Raw genomic sequence first — 14,804 nt, 5'->3', positions numbered from 1 at the left:
CTGATAACCTCAAAAACATCATGGTAAATGGATAAAAGGCAGATGCAAACACCACACATTATATGATCCCATTTATATGAGATGTCCAGAAAAGGCAAACTTATAAAGACAAAAAGTAGATTGATGGCTACATAAAGCTGGGGATGGTGAGGGAAAGGCACAGCAGGTAGATCAAGAGAAATCTTTTTGGGGTGATGAAAATGTTCTACAACTGGACTGACGTGAGTTACACAAGTCTTTAGTTTACTAAAAACGATTGAATTGTACCTTTGAAAAGAAAGGAAGAAAGGGAAAAAATGAAGATCTGTATTTACGCAGAGACCTGGAATGGAAAGGAAAGGGTAAAAAGAATGAATATGAGAGAGATTTCAGAGCAGAATTGACAGGACTAATTTAGAGATAGGATATATAGATGAAGTAGAAGAAAGTTAAAATAGCTTAGGCTTTCAACCCAAACAATAGTCAGTGGTGTCATTAAATGGGGAAACGGTATACAGAAAGCTCAGAGTTTGGTGGAGAGGATTATTAAAGTTAAGCAAGTACAATTTGCACGTGCTGGCTAGACAGTCACATGGCAATGTCCATGAGGAAGTTGAATTTGCACCGACTGCTGGCTTCTCCTTTCCTTCCTCACCTTCTCTAGATCTGAAATGAGAGCAACCAGCAACCGTGGGGGTAGAAGACAATCAAGAGAAGGCAAAAGAGCTTCAAATACACTAAAGCTCTTGACTGTTTTCAGAATGATGTATACTGCTGCAAGGCTAGAGGATTGATTCAGAACATATTTCAGTTTAATCGTGTCACTCTCAGTCCTAGTAAAGGCCTAATTGTTAAAAAGGATTCAGAAGATTTTCAAATGATTACCTAACAACATTCAAACATTTCATAACAGACAACAGAAAACGGGGCAGCTCTACAGCCAAACAGTTATTTCATTAGTAAAATTCTTCACTAGGAGGACAAACTTGAAAAGTCTAAAACTAAGCACACTTCTGTGGTTGAAGAATTTTAGCAATTCTTTGTCAAAGAAAGCAAGCATCAAACATCAAAGGACCAGCTACTTTAAAAACTTTCTGGATTCAGAAACCTGAGTAAAGGCTGGGTTGTTCTACGAGCCAGGGCTTTGGCTTTAGTTCCTTGCACTGGGGCGGATGAAACCACAATTTCCCTGGCCCCAGTTTCCCCATCCGGTCTGCCCGGCCACGGACAGGGCGGAGTTCTGCTCTTCTCGCCGGGCAGTTTTGGAGGCTCCAAAGCATCCGAGAGGTGGGGAGGAAGGCGGAGCCCAGGCCAGACACCGACGTGCCCCGCCGAAGTCACCCCAAGGGGAGAGGGTCTGCCCAGGCCAGGTTCAGGAAGGGCGGAAGGGCCGGACCCTAGCCCTCCGCCCGGGCTGCCTTCCTACCTTCACCGCGTACAACTTGCCGCCTTTCTGCCCCAGGTACACTTTCCCGAAGGCGCCCCGGCTAATGGGCTTCACGATGGTGAATTCCTCAATGGAGGGCGGCCTCGGCACCGGGAACCGATTCGCGCCCTGCCCTGTCGCCGCGCCGCCGCCGCTCTCCTTCTCGCTCCCGGCGGGGGGCTCCATCGCCCTCCGGCTCAGGCTGAAACCCGCAGCCTCCGCCTCGCCCAGACCCAGCCGCAGCTCCCGCCAACTGGGTTCAAAGCGGAGCTCCGCCCCCCCGACCGTGACGTAGCCACGCCGCCGCGCGGCCCCGCACCCCACGCAGACTGGGCTGCTGGGCGTGCCTTGAGTTTCCCCGCGTGTCCTCCAGGGCCGCGTACCCGGTTCACTTCGTTTGTTCTGGGAGGGGGGGTGGGAGGAGGTACAAAGGGTCCTTGGCAGACGGGAAAAGGGTCCATGGGGATTTGAGTCTGGGTCTCAGTTGTGGGATTTGAGGAGATTTCTCCCTGGCTCCAAACGAGGCTGGTGGGACCCTTGCCCTCGTCCCAGTCAAGGCCTACTATTTTCCCCCATACCCTTTCTTCACGAGAAATATCGACGCGTTCGGGACATTGAGGGCAGGGATTGGCGGGGATTGAGGCTTGGAAATTTGCAGTAGTCCCGGAATGTGGAGAAACTGGAATAGCAGGGGGCGGGCGCAATCCCTGTAGCCTGACTGAAACAGATTAGGACCAGGAGGAAGGATTTACTACCGGGTAGATCAAGCGTACCGAATTGTAGCGCAAGGCCCTGTCGGGACGGGACGGTAAACTGGGAGGTTTGACAGGGACGCTGTAGAAAATCTGAGGGGGAGGTGCAACAGGGTGGATGCCATTACTCCTTGTAAACAAACACTTCCACGGCCAGAGAGTTTGGGGATCCAGCACGCGTGGCATTTGATGTGAACACCCATTGGCTGGGGACTAAGTAGCCCAGGCGGCGTCCCGTAGACGTCGGTAGCCGGGGCGGGGCACGCCCTGCCCAGGAAGTACTGTTGCGCCACGGTCTCGGCTTCCGGGGTACATTCGTCGGTCGTTGCAGCGGCTGAGAGCAGAAGAGGCCATTTTCCGTCTCGGAAGGGGTTTCGGGGAGTGAAAAGAAGAAAGAGAAAGGGCGCAGCGCCTCCCCGCCGGGCGGTGGACCAGAGGGACAGTTTCGGCAGGCGGGTGAGGTCGCTGAGGGCCCAAAGGAGATGTTTTCACTGTCGACCACGGTCCAGCCCCAGGTGAGTCAGGCATCGGCGACTTTGCTTCGGCCCTGTGCGCTGAGGCTTGCCAGTTGGGTTTCCTGGAATCAGTTTCCTGGAAGGGGCTGTTGGAGGGAGGGGACACAGGGAGTCGGGTCTGATACTTAATAAAGGCTTAACGATGAGGCTATTGGGGGCAGAGAAGTGATGTGAACGTGATGGCTCGTCGAGCCAGTTGGGTGTAATTCTTGAGTGCGAATCTGTCTGGCATTGTTTATTGTCGGGCATTCAGGGGTGGGAATGGGGGGTAAATGGCTTTGCCTTAGTTGTGAAGAGATTATCATTCCCTTCTGCATATAACAGAGCAGAACTTTAGCATTTACAACCCCGGTACCTTATTCTTTCTTTCTCTTTAGTGGAATGCCGCCCAAACCTGCTGTTAGTGTATTTGAAAACCTACCACAAATGCATTTTTTTTAGGTTTGACCAGAAATGGCTTGACTAACGTATACATTTTCAAGGCGTTGCCTATTTGCAGCTAAAGTATTGGATTAAACCTCCTCCTATCTATCTTTTTGTGTAGGGCAGAGAAAAGTCAATCGAAGGGTTTTTGACTAACACCTTCTTTCGTGTGATAATCACTTGTGATAATGTTTTCTTCCTTGTTTATTAAAGTTATGAAATACAGTTTGCAAATAAACGATTTTTGAGAACATTCAGGTGTTTTTTCATGTTTTTTAAAAAATTGACACTCTTAGTTTCTTGGCTTAAGCATGCAATTTGTATTCCTTTGTGTAACCCGTTTCCCTTTTATTGTTTGCTGCTACTGGCTGGATATAGGAAATGAAGTGATTGTTGTAAGGCATCAGTTATGTGCCAGGTAAACCAAGCAAGTGTGGGGTCTTTAAAAATGGAAATATGAAGTAAAAGATGAGTAAGAGGTAGCCAGGGCAAAAGGGAAGGGAAGCAGTCATCCTAGCAGAAGGAATATTTGTGTGGGCGCCCAGATAGGAAAAAGCTGAGCAAAAATAAGGCCAGCCCTGTTAGAGCGAGATGATTTAAAGGAAACAGTGGCAGAAACGAGATTGCAAAGAACCTTAAGGTATAGGGAGTTAGTTTCAGGTTTTTTGTTACGGGAGTTTGGGTTTTATTTCAAGTACACTGGTTCCCATTGTAGACTTTTTTAAGCAGAGGAGTAACATGATCAGAATTACATTTTTAATGGATTGCCTTATCTTCTTGCTGTGTGAAGAAGAATATGGTGGCCTGGGGTAGGACAGGAGTGGAAGTATTAGTTAAAATACACTAATCCAGAAGAAGGATGATGCTTGTACTAAAGTGGGTAGTTATTAAAAGAAAGGGATGAGATTTTATTTTGAAGAAAGAAAAGAGAATTTCGCTAGTAATGGGATGTGAGGGCTGATGGAGAGAGATGTTTCTGGTGTAATTTGCTGGAAGCATGGAGGTACTATTTCTGATGATGTCTACAAGAGCCAGCAGTTTTTGAAAAAACTGACTTGGTCTTTTTTAATACAACGTGAAACTTTTTGAAACTAAACTCCTTTCCTTAGTTTATGTCAGGAAGGCTTGATTTTAGGAGAATTTAGCATAACCTGAATGGAGAGTTAGTAGTTTGTGATGTTTGTGATGTTGGTGGAAGTAGTGCGGGAATTTTATATACTACAGACAGTTTGTAGTGGGCTAAAATATGGAACCCTTAGGCATTTTATACTGTAAAAAATCGTTAACACATTTGGAATTTCTGGTTGGTTTACTTGGTAGAATATTCGTGAATTTGAATTGTAAAGTTAGGGAAGGGACAGTAGATGAACTTTTTCATTGAGAAGAGAATATAACATCTTTTAGCCATTTAAGTCTGTTTTTTGAGTGAAAAAAGTTATAACCAACTAAAATAGACTTCTTATTCAAAGGAATAGAAAATATGTATCTTTAAGAGTATACTGTTTTTGTTCAAAAATAATAAATGCACTTCAATAAAAATGTTAAAAATGCAGAAAAATGTAACAAAGATCAACCACAATCTCATTATCCAGAGATAGTCACATTTTAGAATAAATTCACTTACACTTTTTTCTCCATACAGTGTGTGTACATACTTATAAAAGGTGTATAGTATTACAGCCTGCCATTTTCATTTAGCAATATAACTTGAATTTATCTTCATACCAATAATTATGGAATGAGAAGTCTTTAACAATGTGTAAGTCTAGAGTCAGATTCTCTGGGTTAGATTTCTTGCTCCTATACTTGAGCTGTGACCTTGGTCGTGCCACCATACTTATCTAAATCCTCACTATCTTCATCCATTAAATAGGGATTTTCATAGTAACTAACTGATATGGCTGTTAAGGGAATTAAATGAAATAATATAAGTAAAGCACATAGTATAAAACCTGGCGTATAGTAAGAACCCATTGAATTTATTCAGTCAAAAAATGTGTGCCAGGCACTGTTGTTGGTGGACTTGGATACAGTATTGAATAAAATAGATTTTAAAAACATCCCTTGCCCACATGTAGCTTGCATTCTAGTGTGAGAGACAGATAATGAACAAGGTACAGGTGAATAAATAAATATGTGAAGTGTGTTAGATAGTGAAAATGTCCAAGAAGGAAAAAAATAGGCAGAAAAGGGGTATAAGAAATATTTTTTAGAGAAAGTTTCCTGAAATTTTAGATAGGACTGGCAAGGGAAGGGCTTATGAGAGGATTTTTGAGTTAAGAACTAAGAAAGTTAGAAAGCAAGCTCTGTTAACTACACAAGCAGGAGTAAATAGCGGATGCAAAAGCCTTGAGGGGAGAAACTATGGGATGTGTCCCAGAAACAGCTAGGAGGCCAGTGGGGCGGGAACAGAGAGAAGAGGAACCCAGCAGGAGATAAATCCTAAGAGGTAATAAGAGCTAGGTCATGTGAGGCTTCATAGGTGACAGTTGTTAGGACCTTAGCTTTTACTCTGGAAGAGGAGGGTAACCATTGGAAGGTTTTGAGGAGAGAAATGATACGATCTGCCATTGGTTTTAGTGGATCATTTTAATGCTGTACTGAGAATACATTGCAGCTGACAAGGGCACATGTAGGGAGAGTAGTTCAAAAGCTATTACAAAAAAAAAGCTAGTGGCTTAGAACAAGATAATGGCAGTGGGGATGTTAAGAAGTAGTAAAATTCTGGATTTATGCTTACTATTATTATTTTACAAATGATTGTGAAGTATTTTATTTTGTGGTGCTATCATCGTTATTTTAGGTTCTCTCCTAATAGTGGGTATTTCCAGCTTTCCACCATTATAAAAATGCTTTGATGAAAATTGTTGTTTTTGCATGTGCAAGCATCTGTAAGATTATTTCCTTAGACTACATTCTTAAGAAGTTGGATTGCTGGGATAATGAAATGTTTATGTTTTTAGTATTTTTTATTTATATAGTCAGAATACTATCCAGAAAAACTATACCAGTTTTCTTACCACCAGCAGTAAATCAGAGTAGATACAGTTTGCTGTACAGTATATGTTTAAATTTTTAAACATCCCAAAAACTGATGAGAAAAATAAGATTCTTTCTCTTTTTTTTAAAAAAAAAACATCAGTTTGAACTTTTATCTTTTTCTAGGTTACAGTTCCTCTGAGTCATCTCATCAGTGCCTTCCATTCACCAAAAAACATATCTATCTCTGTCAGTGCATCAGTCCCTCAAAACCAGCATCGAGATGTAGTTCCTGAACATGAAGCTCCCAGTAGTGAGGTAAGAGTTTTCACTTCGATTGTGTGAGAGAGCCTTTTTGATTCAGAAATTTTTAATCATGTTAATTAAGTATATATATATATTTCAGCATTTGTAATGAGATAATTTCTGCTTTCAGCTTTTATTGTGCAAAGAAAAATTTCTGGTTTGTTGTTTAATCATAAATGTTACATATGGTACTATATTTGGTATACTCCTTCTGATTATTCTTTTTGTGATACATTCTAGCTATTCTTTTGTGCTCCTCCAACAGTTAGCCCTGAACTCATAGATAACTCACGGCAATTGCCTCCCAAGTTTTGAGAAAGATAGAATGGTAAGGAACTCTCAGTGTAGTTAAGCAATTGGATATAGGTACCTGAAAGTAAAGTATATAAGCTGTGAAACTGTACTTTCAGTATGCATAGAATTATAAAATCAGTTTTGCCTAGGATATAGGAAATTTTAGACTTAGGGACTTTTATGTTTAAAAGGCTTATTAGTTGTTTGGTAGCTCAAAATATATATTTTTAAATACAAAATATAATCTGTAGCTAAGTTTTTCTAAAGCCTCTTTAGCTCATAAGTAGTTTATAATCTTAGCCCTGATATCAGGGACTTAGGGCATAGAACACCAGAGGAGGAACTGAAAGAGTTTACTTTTTGGGAGGTTGTAGGATCAGTCTTTGACAAAAATTTTAATTACATGAAAAGTTTGCCTTTGTCATCTTTATACTTTGCTTTTATAGTATTTGCTCAGTTCCCATTGCCTTTCTACCATCCTCACACACTGATCCCATATTATAATCTAAGAGAGACTTCCTACTGCAAATACTACCTGTATCAGAATTTAGAAGTTTTGGAAAATATCCATGTAGATGGAAGAAAAAATCATCTTGTGATCCTATTTCCCAGAAAAAATGCCGTCAACACTTTGATGTTTATATTTCATGTCTTTTTTTCTCTTATGCTCTATTTTTTTGGATTCTGCTTTGTTCGTTTAATAATCTGTTGTGAACCTCTTGTGCAGCTGTTCATTTTCTCTATTTTTAATGACTTCTAAGTAGTCCATTGTTTGATGTCCCATAAATTTATTTAACTAAGTTCCATGGTTTGATAATGTTTCCAGTGTTTTTTGTTGCTATAAAAAGCCCCATTGTCATTATCCTTGTTGCTAAATCTTTTATTATTTCATTATGCAAAATTGCTGGGTCATTGGTGTCAAAATTTTTAGGACTTCAAAAATAGTAACTTGGGGTACTGTGGTCTCAGATACAGAATTGGTGTTCTTAATTTGATATATTCTCTTTTTGCTTTTCTTTATTTGGTGCCCTTTGTTGTTTCACAAAATTTTTATTCTCCTTCATCATTTTACAATTCTGCTTTGACCTCCTTTGCTGTGTTGTAACTTCCTTGCTTTCATTAACTCTTGCTAGTTCAAGCACCTGCCCCTCAAAAAGCAAGCAAAACCATCCTTTCAGTTTCTGTTAAGCTACTCAACTTCTTTTTTCTGTGCTTCCAGACTTTCTTGAAGGTGTTGTCTGAATTTATATTGGTATATGCAAAACTTATTCATAGCACATCTCATTGTAATTTGGCTCTTGCTTTTTCATTTTGCAAACTTGTTTTGCTAAAGTCAGTGTTGACTTCCTTAGTGATTACCACAGGCTTTCCTCCCTCCGTGAGGTTTTTTTAAATCCACATCTTTTTAACTATTCCTAAGCGTTATACCTAGCTACTTTCAAAATATTCCTTCAATTGCCAGATACTACTTTTGTGATTTTTTTTCCTCTCTGTTTGATAGTTTTTCAATTGCCGATCCTTTAAATATTGAATTTCCTATACATTTTATCCTTAATCTAATTTTCATTCTGTACGTTCTCCTCAAGTTATCTGTTTTCATATCTTCAGTTAACATCTATATACATCTATATTCTGATAAATATATCTTCAACTCTAAAGTCTCTTAAAGTTTTAGACTAGTTTATATAGTGGTTTGTTAAAGATATCCAAATGATATGCTTCAGACACCTCAAATTTAAGATGTCGAAAACTCAGTTACTCCCACAAATTTCAGTTTTGTTTTGTTTTTTCTTTTTAATTTTTATTTTAGAGTGGCCTTGATCTCTCTGTGACAATCTGGATCCAACTAGAAGAGAAAAACCACACAGTCACATACACAGTGGAAGTTTAATGTAAAAAAAAATTACTAACTATGACATAATTGGAGTAATAAGGCATTTGCTAGTTAAGAAGTAAGGAGAACTCTTAAAAATATATAAGATTTGATAGTCAGTTTGGCAATTCCTTAAAAAGTTAAATAGTAGAATTACCATATGACCTGGCAGGTATCATATATATCTCAAAGAATTGAAAGCAAGGACTCAAAAAGATAATCTGTACACCAATATTAATAGCAGCATTATTCACAATAGCCAAAAGGTGGAAACAACCCAAGTGTCCATTGACATATGAGCAGATAAACAAAATATGATAGATTAATGCAGTGGAATATTATGAAGCCCATGAAAAGGATTGACGTTCTGATACATTCTACAACTGGTAGAACCTTGAAAACATTATGCTGAGTGAAATAAGCCTAACACAAAAGGGAGAATACTGTATGATTCCACATATATGAATTACCTAGAATAAGCAAATTCACAGATACAGATAGACCGCTAATGGTTGCCAGTGGCTGGAGGAAGTGGGGAAAGGGAAATTAAAGGGGTAAGGAGTTTGTTTTGGGTGATACAAAAGTTGTAGTACTGGAAAGTGGTGCTGGTAGCACACATTACAAAAGTAATTAATGCCACTGAATTGTACCCTTAAAAATCGTTAAAATGGCAAATTTTGTGTTATATCTGTTACCACAATCAACTAGCAAATTGAAGGAGTGGCTAATATTCCTAGAGCTGAGATAGAACACCCCAGAAGAGTTCCCTATTTCTGGGCCCACTGTGTTGGAGAAAACATGACCTTGGGTCACTGAATGGCCAAGAAGTTAGTTGCCTTAGTGCTATTCCAGCCAAGCTTGCTGGAAATCTAGGAAATGTGCTCCTAGGGTACCAAGGAGAGCTGTTCGTGGGGATGTGTCCTGATTGAAATGCTGCTGTAAAACTGTCCAGTAGGGAGGGGTTGTAGTACCAGGGGAAGCTGCTGGCTGCTGGCCACTGTGCCTTGCAGGAGCCAGATGCTGGAGCAACCACACCAGAACCTGGAACAAAACCCCTTTCTGCCTCCAGTGTCTCTCTAGTGCCCTCTAATGACAAAGCTTAATGTTGTGCCAGTTTAAAAAGGAAGAATATTTAAAGGACCCAGGTATATTTTCAGGGAGTGAGCAAAAAGGGTAAGGTGAAACCAAGAGGCAATAAATTGATAACCAGCACTTCCATCCAGAACCCTTCTCTCTGTCTCAATCCCCGTGCCCTTCTGTATGTTCGGATGTCTGTCAGCTATGATTTGTTATTTCCGACCTTCTTAATCAGGATTTAGTTCAGGGTCTGATCTTTCATTTGTCCATTCACCTTCTCCCTCAACCAATCCGTCTTCTTGATCCACTCTTATATTTCTATAAAGCAAAACTGATCATTATATATTGCCCATAAAATGAAATTCAGACAAGGCTCTTCACAATTTGGCCACAGCCCATTGTTCTAGTCTCTTCTTCCTTCATTCAACTTTCTGCTACATCTCGAACTTACCAGGCCCTCTGATGTACTCCCCCCCCCCCCCCCAGTTTTTTCTTTCATTTTTATATTAGATGTTACCCAAGAAGACCCTTATCTGACTTAGGAAACAGTTGCTCTGAGCTCTGTGTTTTTTCACCACTATTATTGAATTTCTGTAATAGCAGTCACCACACTGTATATTATCTTATTTGTTTCTTATTTCTCCTTGTGTTCCTAGGAACTGATACCCAGTAAGTTAGGGCAAAGATTCTCTTTCTTAGTTAAGAATGTGTGCGGTTCCTTTTTTTTATTTTTTTTTTGGTCTGGGCGGGCATCAAGAATCGAACCCAGATCTCTGGCATGGCAGAAAGCTCTGCCTGCTGAGCCACGTGTCTGGCCCCTGCAATTCCTTCTTGAATTCTGTGAATTGTAAATAGCTTTTTGGGTTCTTATTTCAAAAGATAACTTTTGAAAAACTGCTCTTGAATTTTATAGTCCTGTTCCAATTATAATAATATGCTTTATTTTGCATGTTCACAAAAGCTCTATTAAATATTTTACTTCAAGTATTTAGCTGTCTTTTACAGAGTACCGTGATGATGCATGTTAGAATATGTAGATAATTAAGACCCACTCTCTTAATCCTTATTATCATCCTGAGAAAAAGGCAAGACATACTTAATAGTCATTTTACTAATGAGGAAGTGAAGTCTAAGAATATGAGTGATTTGTCAATCCAGATATATATAATCCAGAAATCTTTCATTGCATAAATCATAGTGAGTTGATGGCTTGTTCTATTTATTTCTGCTCTTCTTCCTTGAAGTTTTAGCTGTTTTGGCCATAAGTAAAATGTAATTGTTTCTTTGTCTTTGGTGTCTTCCTATCAGCTCTTGTGGACAAGAGAATAACTCACTCCTGAACTGTAGTTATGTTAAAACTGTTTAAAGGTAGCTACATTTTCTATCCTGATTTTTCACCCATTTTTTGACTTTGTTCCGTTCCCTCCTATGTAGAAGGTTAGATATGGGTAACTTGAAAACCTCTCAGTTTTGTGGAAGGATCTCAGCAATGTAGCAATAGGAGGTCTCCTTTGGCAACAGTATGTACTTGCTTTATCTAGTAAGCTTTTAGTGACATGCTTCAGGGGCAGGAAGAAGCTTTAATGCTGTATGTACTGTTGAATATTATCACTGGAATGAAATTTTACCAGTTCAAGAATCTTAATATTGTTCTCAAATCATTTTCACACTATTGGAGGATGTCCTCTAACCTTATATTAACATGCTTTTTAACTCAGCCTGTAGTTACTTTCATACTTGGTCATTATGTTTGGCATTTGGTAGACTAATTCCTGTTCAAAGTAACTTATATGAAGAGAAGGGAAAAAAATCAAGCATTTCATGTAATTTTTTGTGAATGATAGTGTTTAAAACCAGAGATACTGTTTTTTTCCCCTTATATATCCTCAGATGTCACTCCTTATTTTAAAGATAGCATTGTCAATGTAATTTTTAATTTTACCTTGTCAAATCTTAAATAACTTATATACCCAACTTTAATAAAACTAAAACCATAAATAAATAAATTGGTACCACTTTATTTTTAAAAAATTGAAACAACAAAGGAAATCAATGCATTTGTAATATTTTAAAAATTCATATTTTCTTCTGACAAGTTTTCTTTAAAGTAAATATCTTGATAATATTAATGCTTATATGATTGACTTGATTTTTTACAGACTGTACTGAACTTAAGAGAACTTGGATTGTCTGAATTAAAAATTGGACACATTGATCAGCTAGTAGACAGTCTACTTCCTGGATTACGTACAGGCAAAAAAGTTTCTTCCCACTGGCGTACATCTTACGTTTCTTCACAGTCCTTCTTTGAAAATAAGTATGGTATGTTAATATATTTTTGTTTCCATTTAAAATAAGGAATTTTAATACTATTAATAAATAATAGAGTAGCTGCCATTTATTAGCATTTACTATGGGCCAGGTTCTCTCCTGAGATTCTTTGTTTGTTTGTTTGTTTATGTAATTGGAAATAATTTTAGATTTACTGAAAAGTTGCAAGGATAGTATAGAGTTTCCACATATACTTCACCTTGCTTTCCTGATGTTGACATCTTACATAATCTTGATACATTTGTCAAAGCTAAGAAATTGATAATAGTACAGTACTTTTTAAAAATTTTTTATTGTAAAATAGAACATATATGCAAAGCAAAATAAAAGCAATAATTTTCAAAACACACTTCAACAAGTAGTTACAGAACAGATCCCCGAGTTTGTCATGTGCTACCATTCCACCATCTCAGATTTTTCCTTTTAGTTGCTCTGAAACATTGGTGGCTAGAAGGAATATTAATATAATGATTTAGCAGTCATACTCATTTGTTATCCAGTTTTCTGTGTTATACCTCCTCCTCTGATCTTTCTCCTGATCTCTGCGGCTCTTTAGGTAATGCCTGTTCTTTTTTATGTTGAGAAGGGATGTTGCCATTAAAAGTTAGGGGAATGTAAACAGTCGATAATCTTGGAGAGGCTGGTCCCTCTGGATTTCTGGATTTATCTGACCTAGGAACCCTCCAGGAATTATAGGTTCCAAGAAAGCAAACTTAGTGCATGAACATTTTATAGAGTCTCAGTTTGACCCTAGTTGTTCCTAAGAGTCAACAGGAGTAATGTTGGTTGGGTTTTGCCAACCGTGGCCATTAGTAGTATCTAAAAGTTTACATAAGAAAAGCCTCCAGAATAGTCTCTTGACTCTATGTAATCTCTCTTGGCCACTGATGGCTTATTTTATTATTCTTTTCCCCCTTTTGGTCTGCAAGGGATTGTTAGTCCCACAGTGCCAGGGCCAGATTTATGCCCAGAAGTCAGGCCCCATGTTGTCAGGGAGATTTCACCCCTGAATGTCATGTCTCACATAGTGGGGAGGGTAATGGTTCTCCTTGCAGAGTTGGGCTTAGAGAAGGAGAAGCCACATCTGAGCAACAGAAGAAGCTTCGTGGATGCAACTCTTAGACCTTGTTATGAGAAGTCTTAGCTTCTCCTCTACAGAAAAAAATTTCATATGGGCAAGCCTCAGAAAGAAGACCTTGGCCTATTTTCTTGGGAGTCCCCAATGGTTGAGAGGATACCTGGGGTTTCTCAGATGAGAAAGTGGGAAAGTTTAACTGTTCCATATATGTATATGGAACACCCACACCCCTTTTGCACCCTCAATGGACTCTATCGATAACTTTTTCATTATCAGCCCACCACAGTTTGAGATGTATCCTGGTATTGTATTAAGGTGCACAGAATTACAAGGCCTCATTCCCATTCTGGACTCCAGGAGTTTGGGTTGTTTAAACAGGCTCTTTCCAGAGGTTGATTTATATTATGTGTTACCAAAAGTTTAGGTTCTAGATATAATAAACCTCTCTGTCTTTGGTTGCATACAGTAGTTAAAGGTCTAAAGAACATATATTATCATCTTTTACCCTGTGTTCTTATTTACCTTAGACCCAGCAACAGTGGCTTCGTTTTTTTATCTAATTGAAGCCTGATCTCTTTTTTGGTTGCTTTAACTGTTACTGAATATAGCTATGCTAACTTTCAGGGCTGTAGCACTCATTTCTGTGTCTTAGGTGTCACAGAGTTATTCAGAGTTTCAGGGAAATACTGGCTGATGCACATAGAGCTCAGTGTCTCCGAATCTCGGAGTACATTTACAACTTCATTGTTGTAAATGAATCTCGGAGTACATTTACAACTTCATTGTAAATGTGGCTGTTATAAGGGCTTGCCATCTAGGCTCTAGGCTCCCATTTTCTGAAAGAGATCTTAGCATGTCTGTTCTTTTGTTTCTGGCTTATTGTGTGCCACACATTCTCCACAAGGTTTATTCAGTTCATTGTGTGCCTCTTGGCATCCTTCCTTTTTGTAGCCACATCATATTGCATCATATAAATGTATCACAGTTTCTCAGTCATTGTACACTTTGGTTCCTCAGTCGGTTGGGCATTATGGATAAAGTTCAAAATAAACAAACCATGTCTTACAGTATCCTTACTTGGTTGTAGTACACTACTTTTTAACTGAATTGCAAACTTCATTTGGATTTCACCAAATAAAGTTTGATTTCCCCAAATCACTAGGTTTTGCAGTCGTGTCTTTATTCTGTTCTAGGATCCAGTCTAACTTATATTGCATTTAGATGAGTGGTTGGTTTTTTTTTTTAATTTAGACAAACATTGTATGAAGGCACAGTCACCTTCCCTTTGACAGAATATATACTTTGAGGCTTGAAACAATTTGATAGTGGGCTCGTACTCAGTCTGTTGAAAAGGATGTCAGCTTCATGAGGTTGTTTCTTTTCTTTATTTTTTGGTATGGAACTAAAATAAGGAATGTTGGCAGATTATCAAAATACTTGTTTTTTATACTGCAAGAATAGATTTTTGTAAATCAATACCAGCAATTAAAGCCCAGAAACAAGAGATCAGGTTTTTGAACTGTTTTAAGCAAAGGTTTGAATTGGTGCTGTACTTTCTACAAGCTTAATTCATTTATTAATTCTTTACTCTTCATTTGCCTTTATTTTATAAGAGGGCTGAATGATAAATAATGCAAGAGTGAGAAAAAATGAAAAGGTTTTGAACCCGGGGCTTAGTCTAAAAATCTCTTCTGTTTTATTATCTCTTTATACTGTCTGCCTACTTCCTGAATTTCAGTCTTAATGGTTAAAGTGAGGTCTTTGTAGTGGA

At 38.8% G+C, this 14,804-nt stretch overlaps 2 protein-coding genes across 6 annotated transcripts in view; one reads left to right on the top strand and one right to left on the bottom strand.

Annotated features, from left to right (window-relative positions):
- The window catches only part of LOC143677344 (serine/threonine-protein kinase greatwall-like), a 78,749-nt gene extending 77,113 nt beyond the window's left edge, over window positions 1-1,636 (bottom strand). For all 5 annotated transcript variants that reach the window (XM_077153224.1, XM_077153204.1, XM_077153218.1 and 2 more), the window contains exon 1: window positions 1,406-1,636. In XM_077153224.1, the coding sequence (XP_077009339.1) occupies window positions 1,406-1,591 (186 nt within the window). In that variant the 5' untranslated portion in view covers window positions 1,592-1,636. The remainder of the gene's footprint in view (window positions 1-1,405) is intronic.
- Window positions 1,637-1,849: 213 nt separating this feature from the next.
- YME1L1 (YME1 like 1 ATPase) overlaps window positions 1,850-14,804 on the top strand; it is a 56,975-nt gene continuing 44,020 nt past the window's right edge. The window contains exons 1-3 of the mRNA XM_077153199.1: window positions 1,850-2,672; window positions 6,261-6,392; window positions 11,784-11,946. Coding sequence (XP_077009314.1) covers window positions 2,640-2,672; window positions 6,261-6,392; window positions 11,784-11,946 — 328 coding nt within the window. The 5' untranslated portion in view covers window positions 1,850-2,639. The remainder of the gene's footprint in view (window positions 2,673-6,260; window positions 6,393-11,783; window positions 11,947-14,804) is intronic.

The sequence above is a fragment of the Tamandua tetradactyla genome, chromosome 1 (assembly GCF_023851605.1).
Source record: "Tamandua tetradactyla isolate mTamTet1 chromosome 1, mTamTet1.pri, whole genome shotgun sequence".
NCBI classification, from domain to species: domain Eukaryota; kingdom Metazoa; phylum Chordata; class Mammalia; order Pilosa; family Myrmecophagidae; genus Tamandua; species Tamandua tetradactyla.
This window is presented reverse-complemented; position numbering and strand designations above follow the sequence as displayed.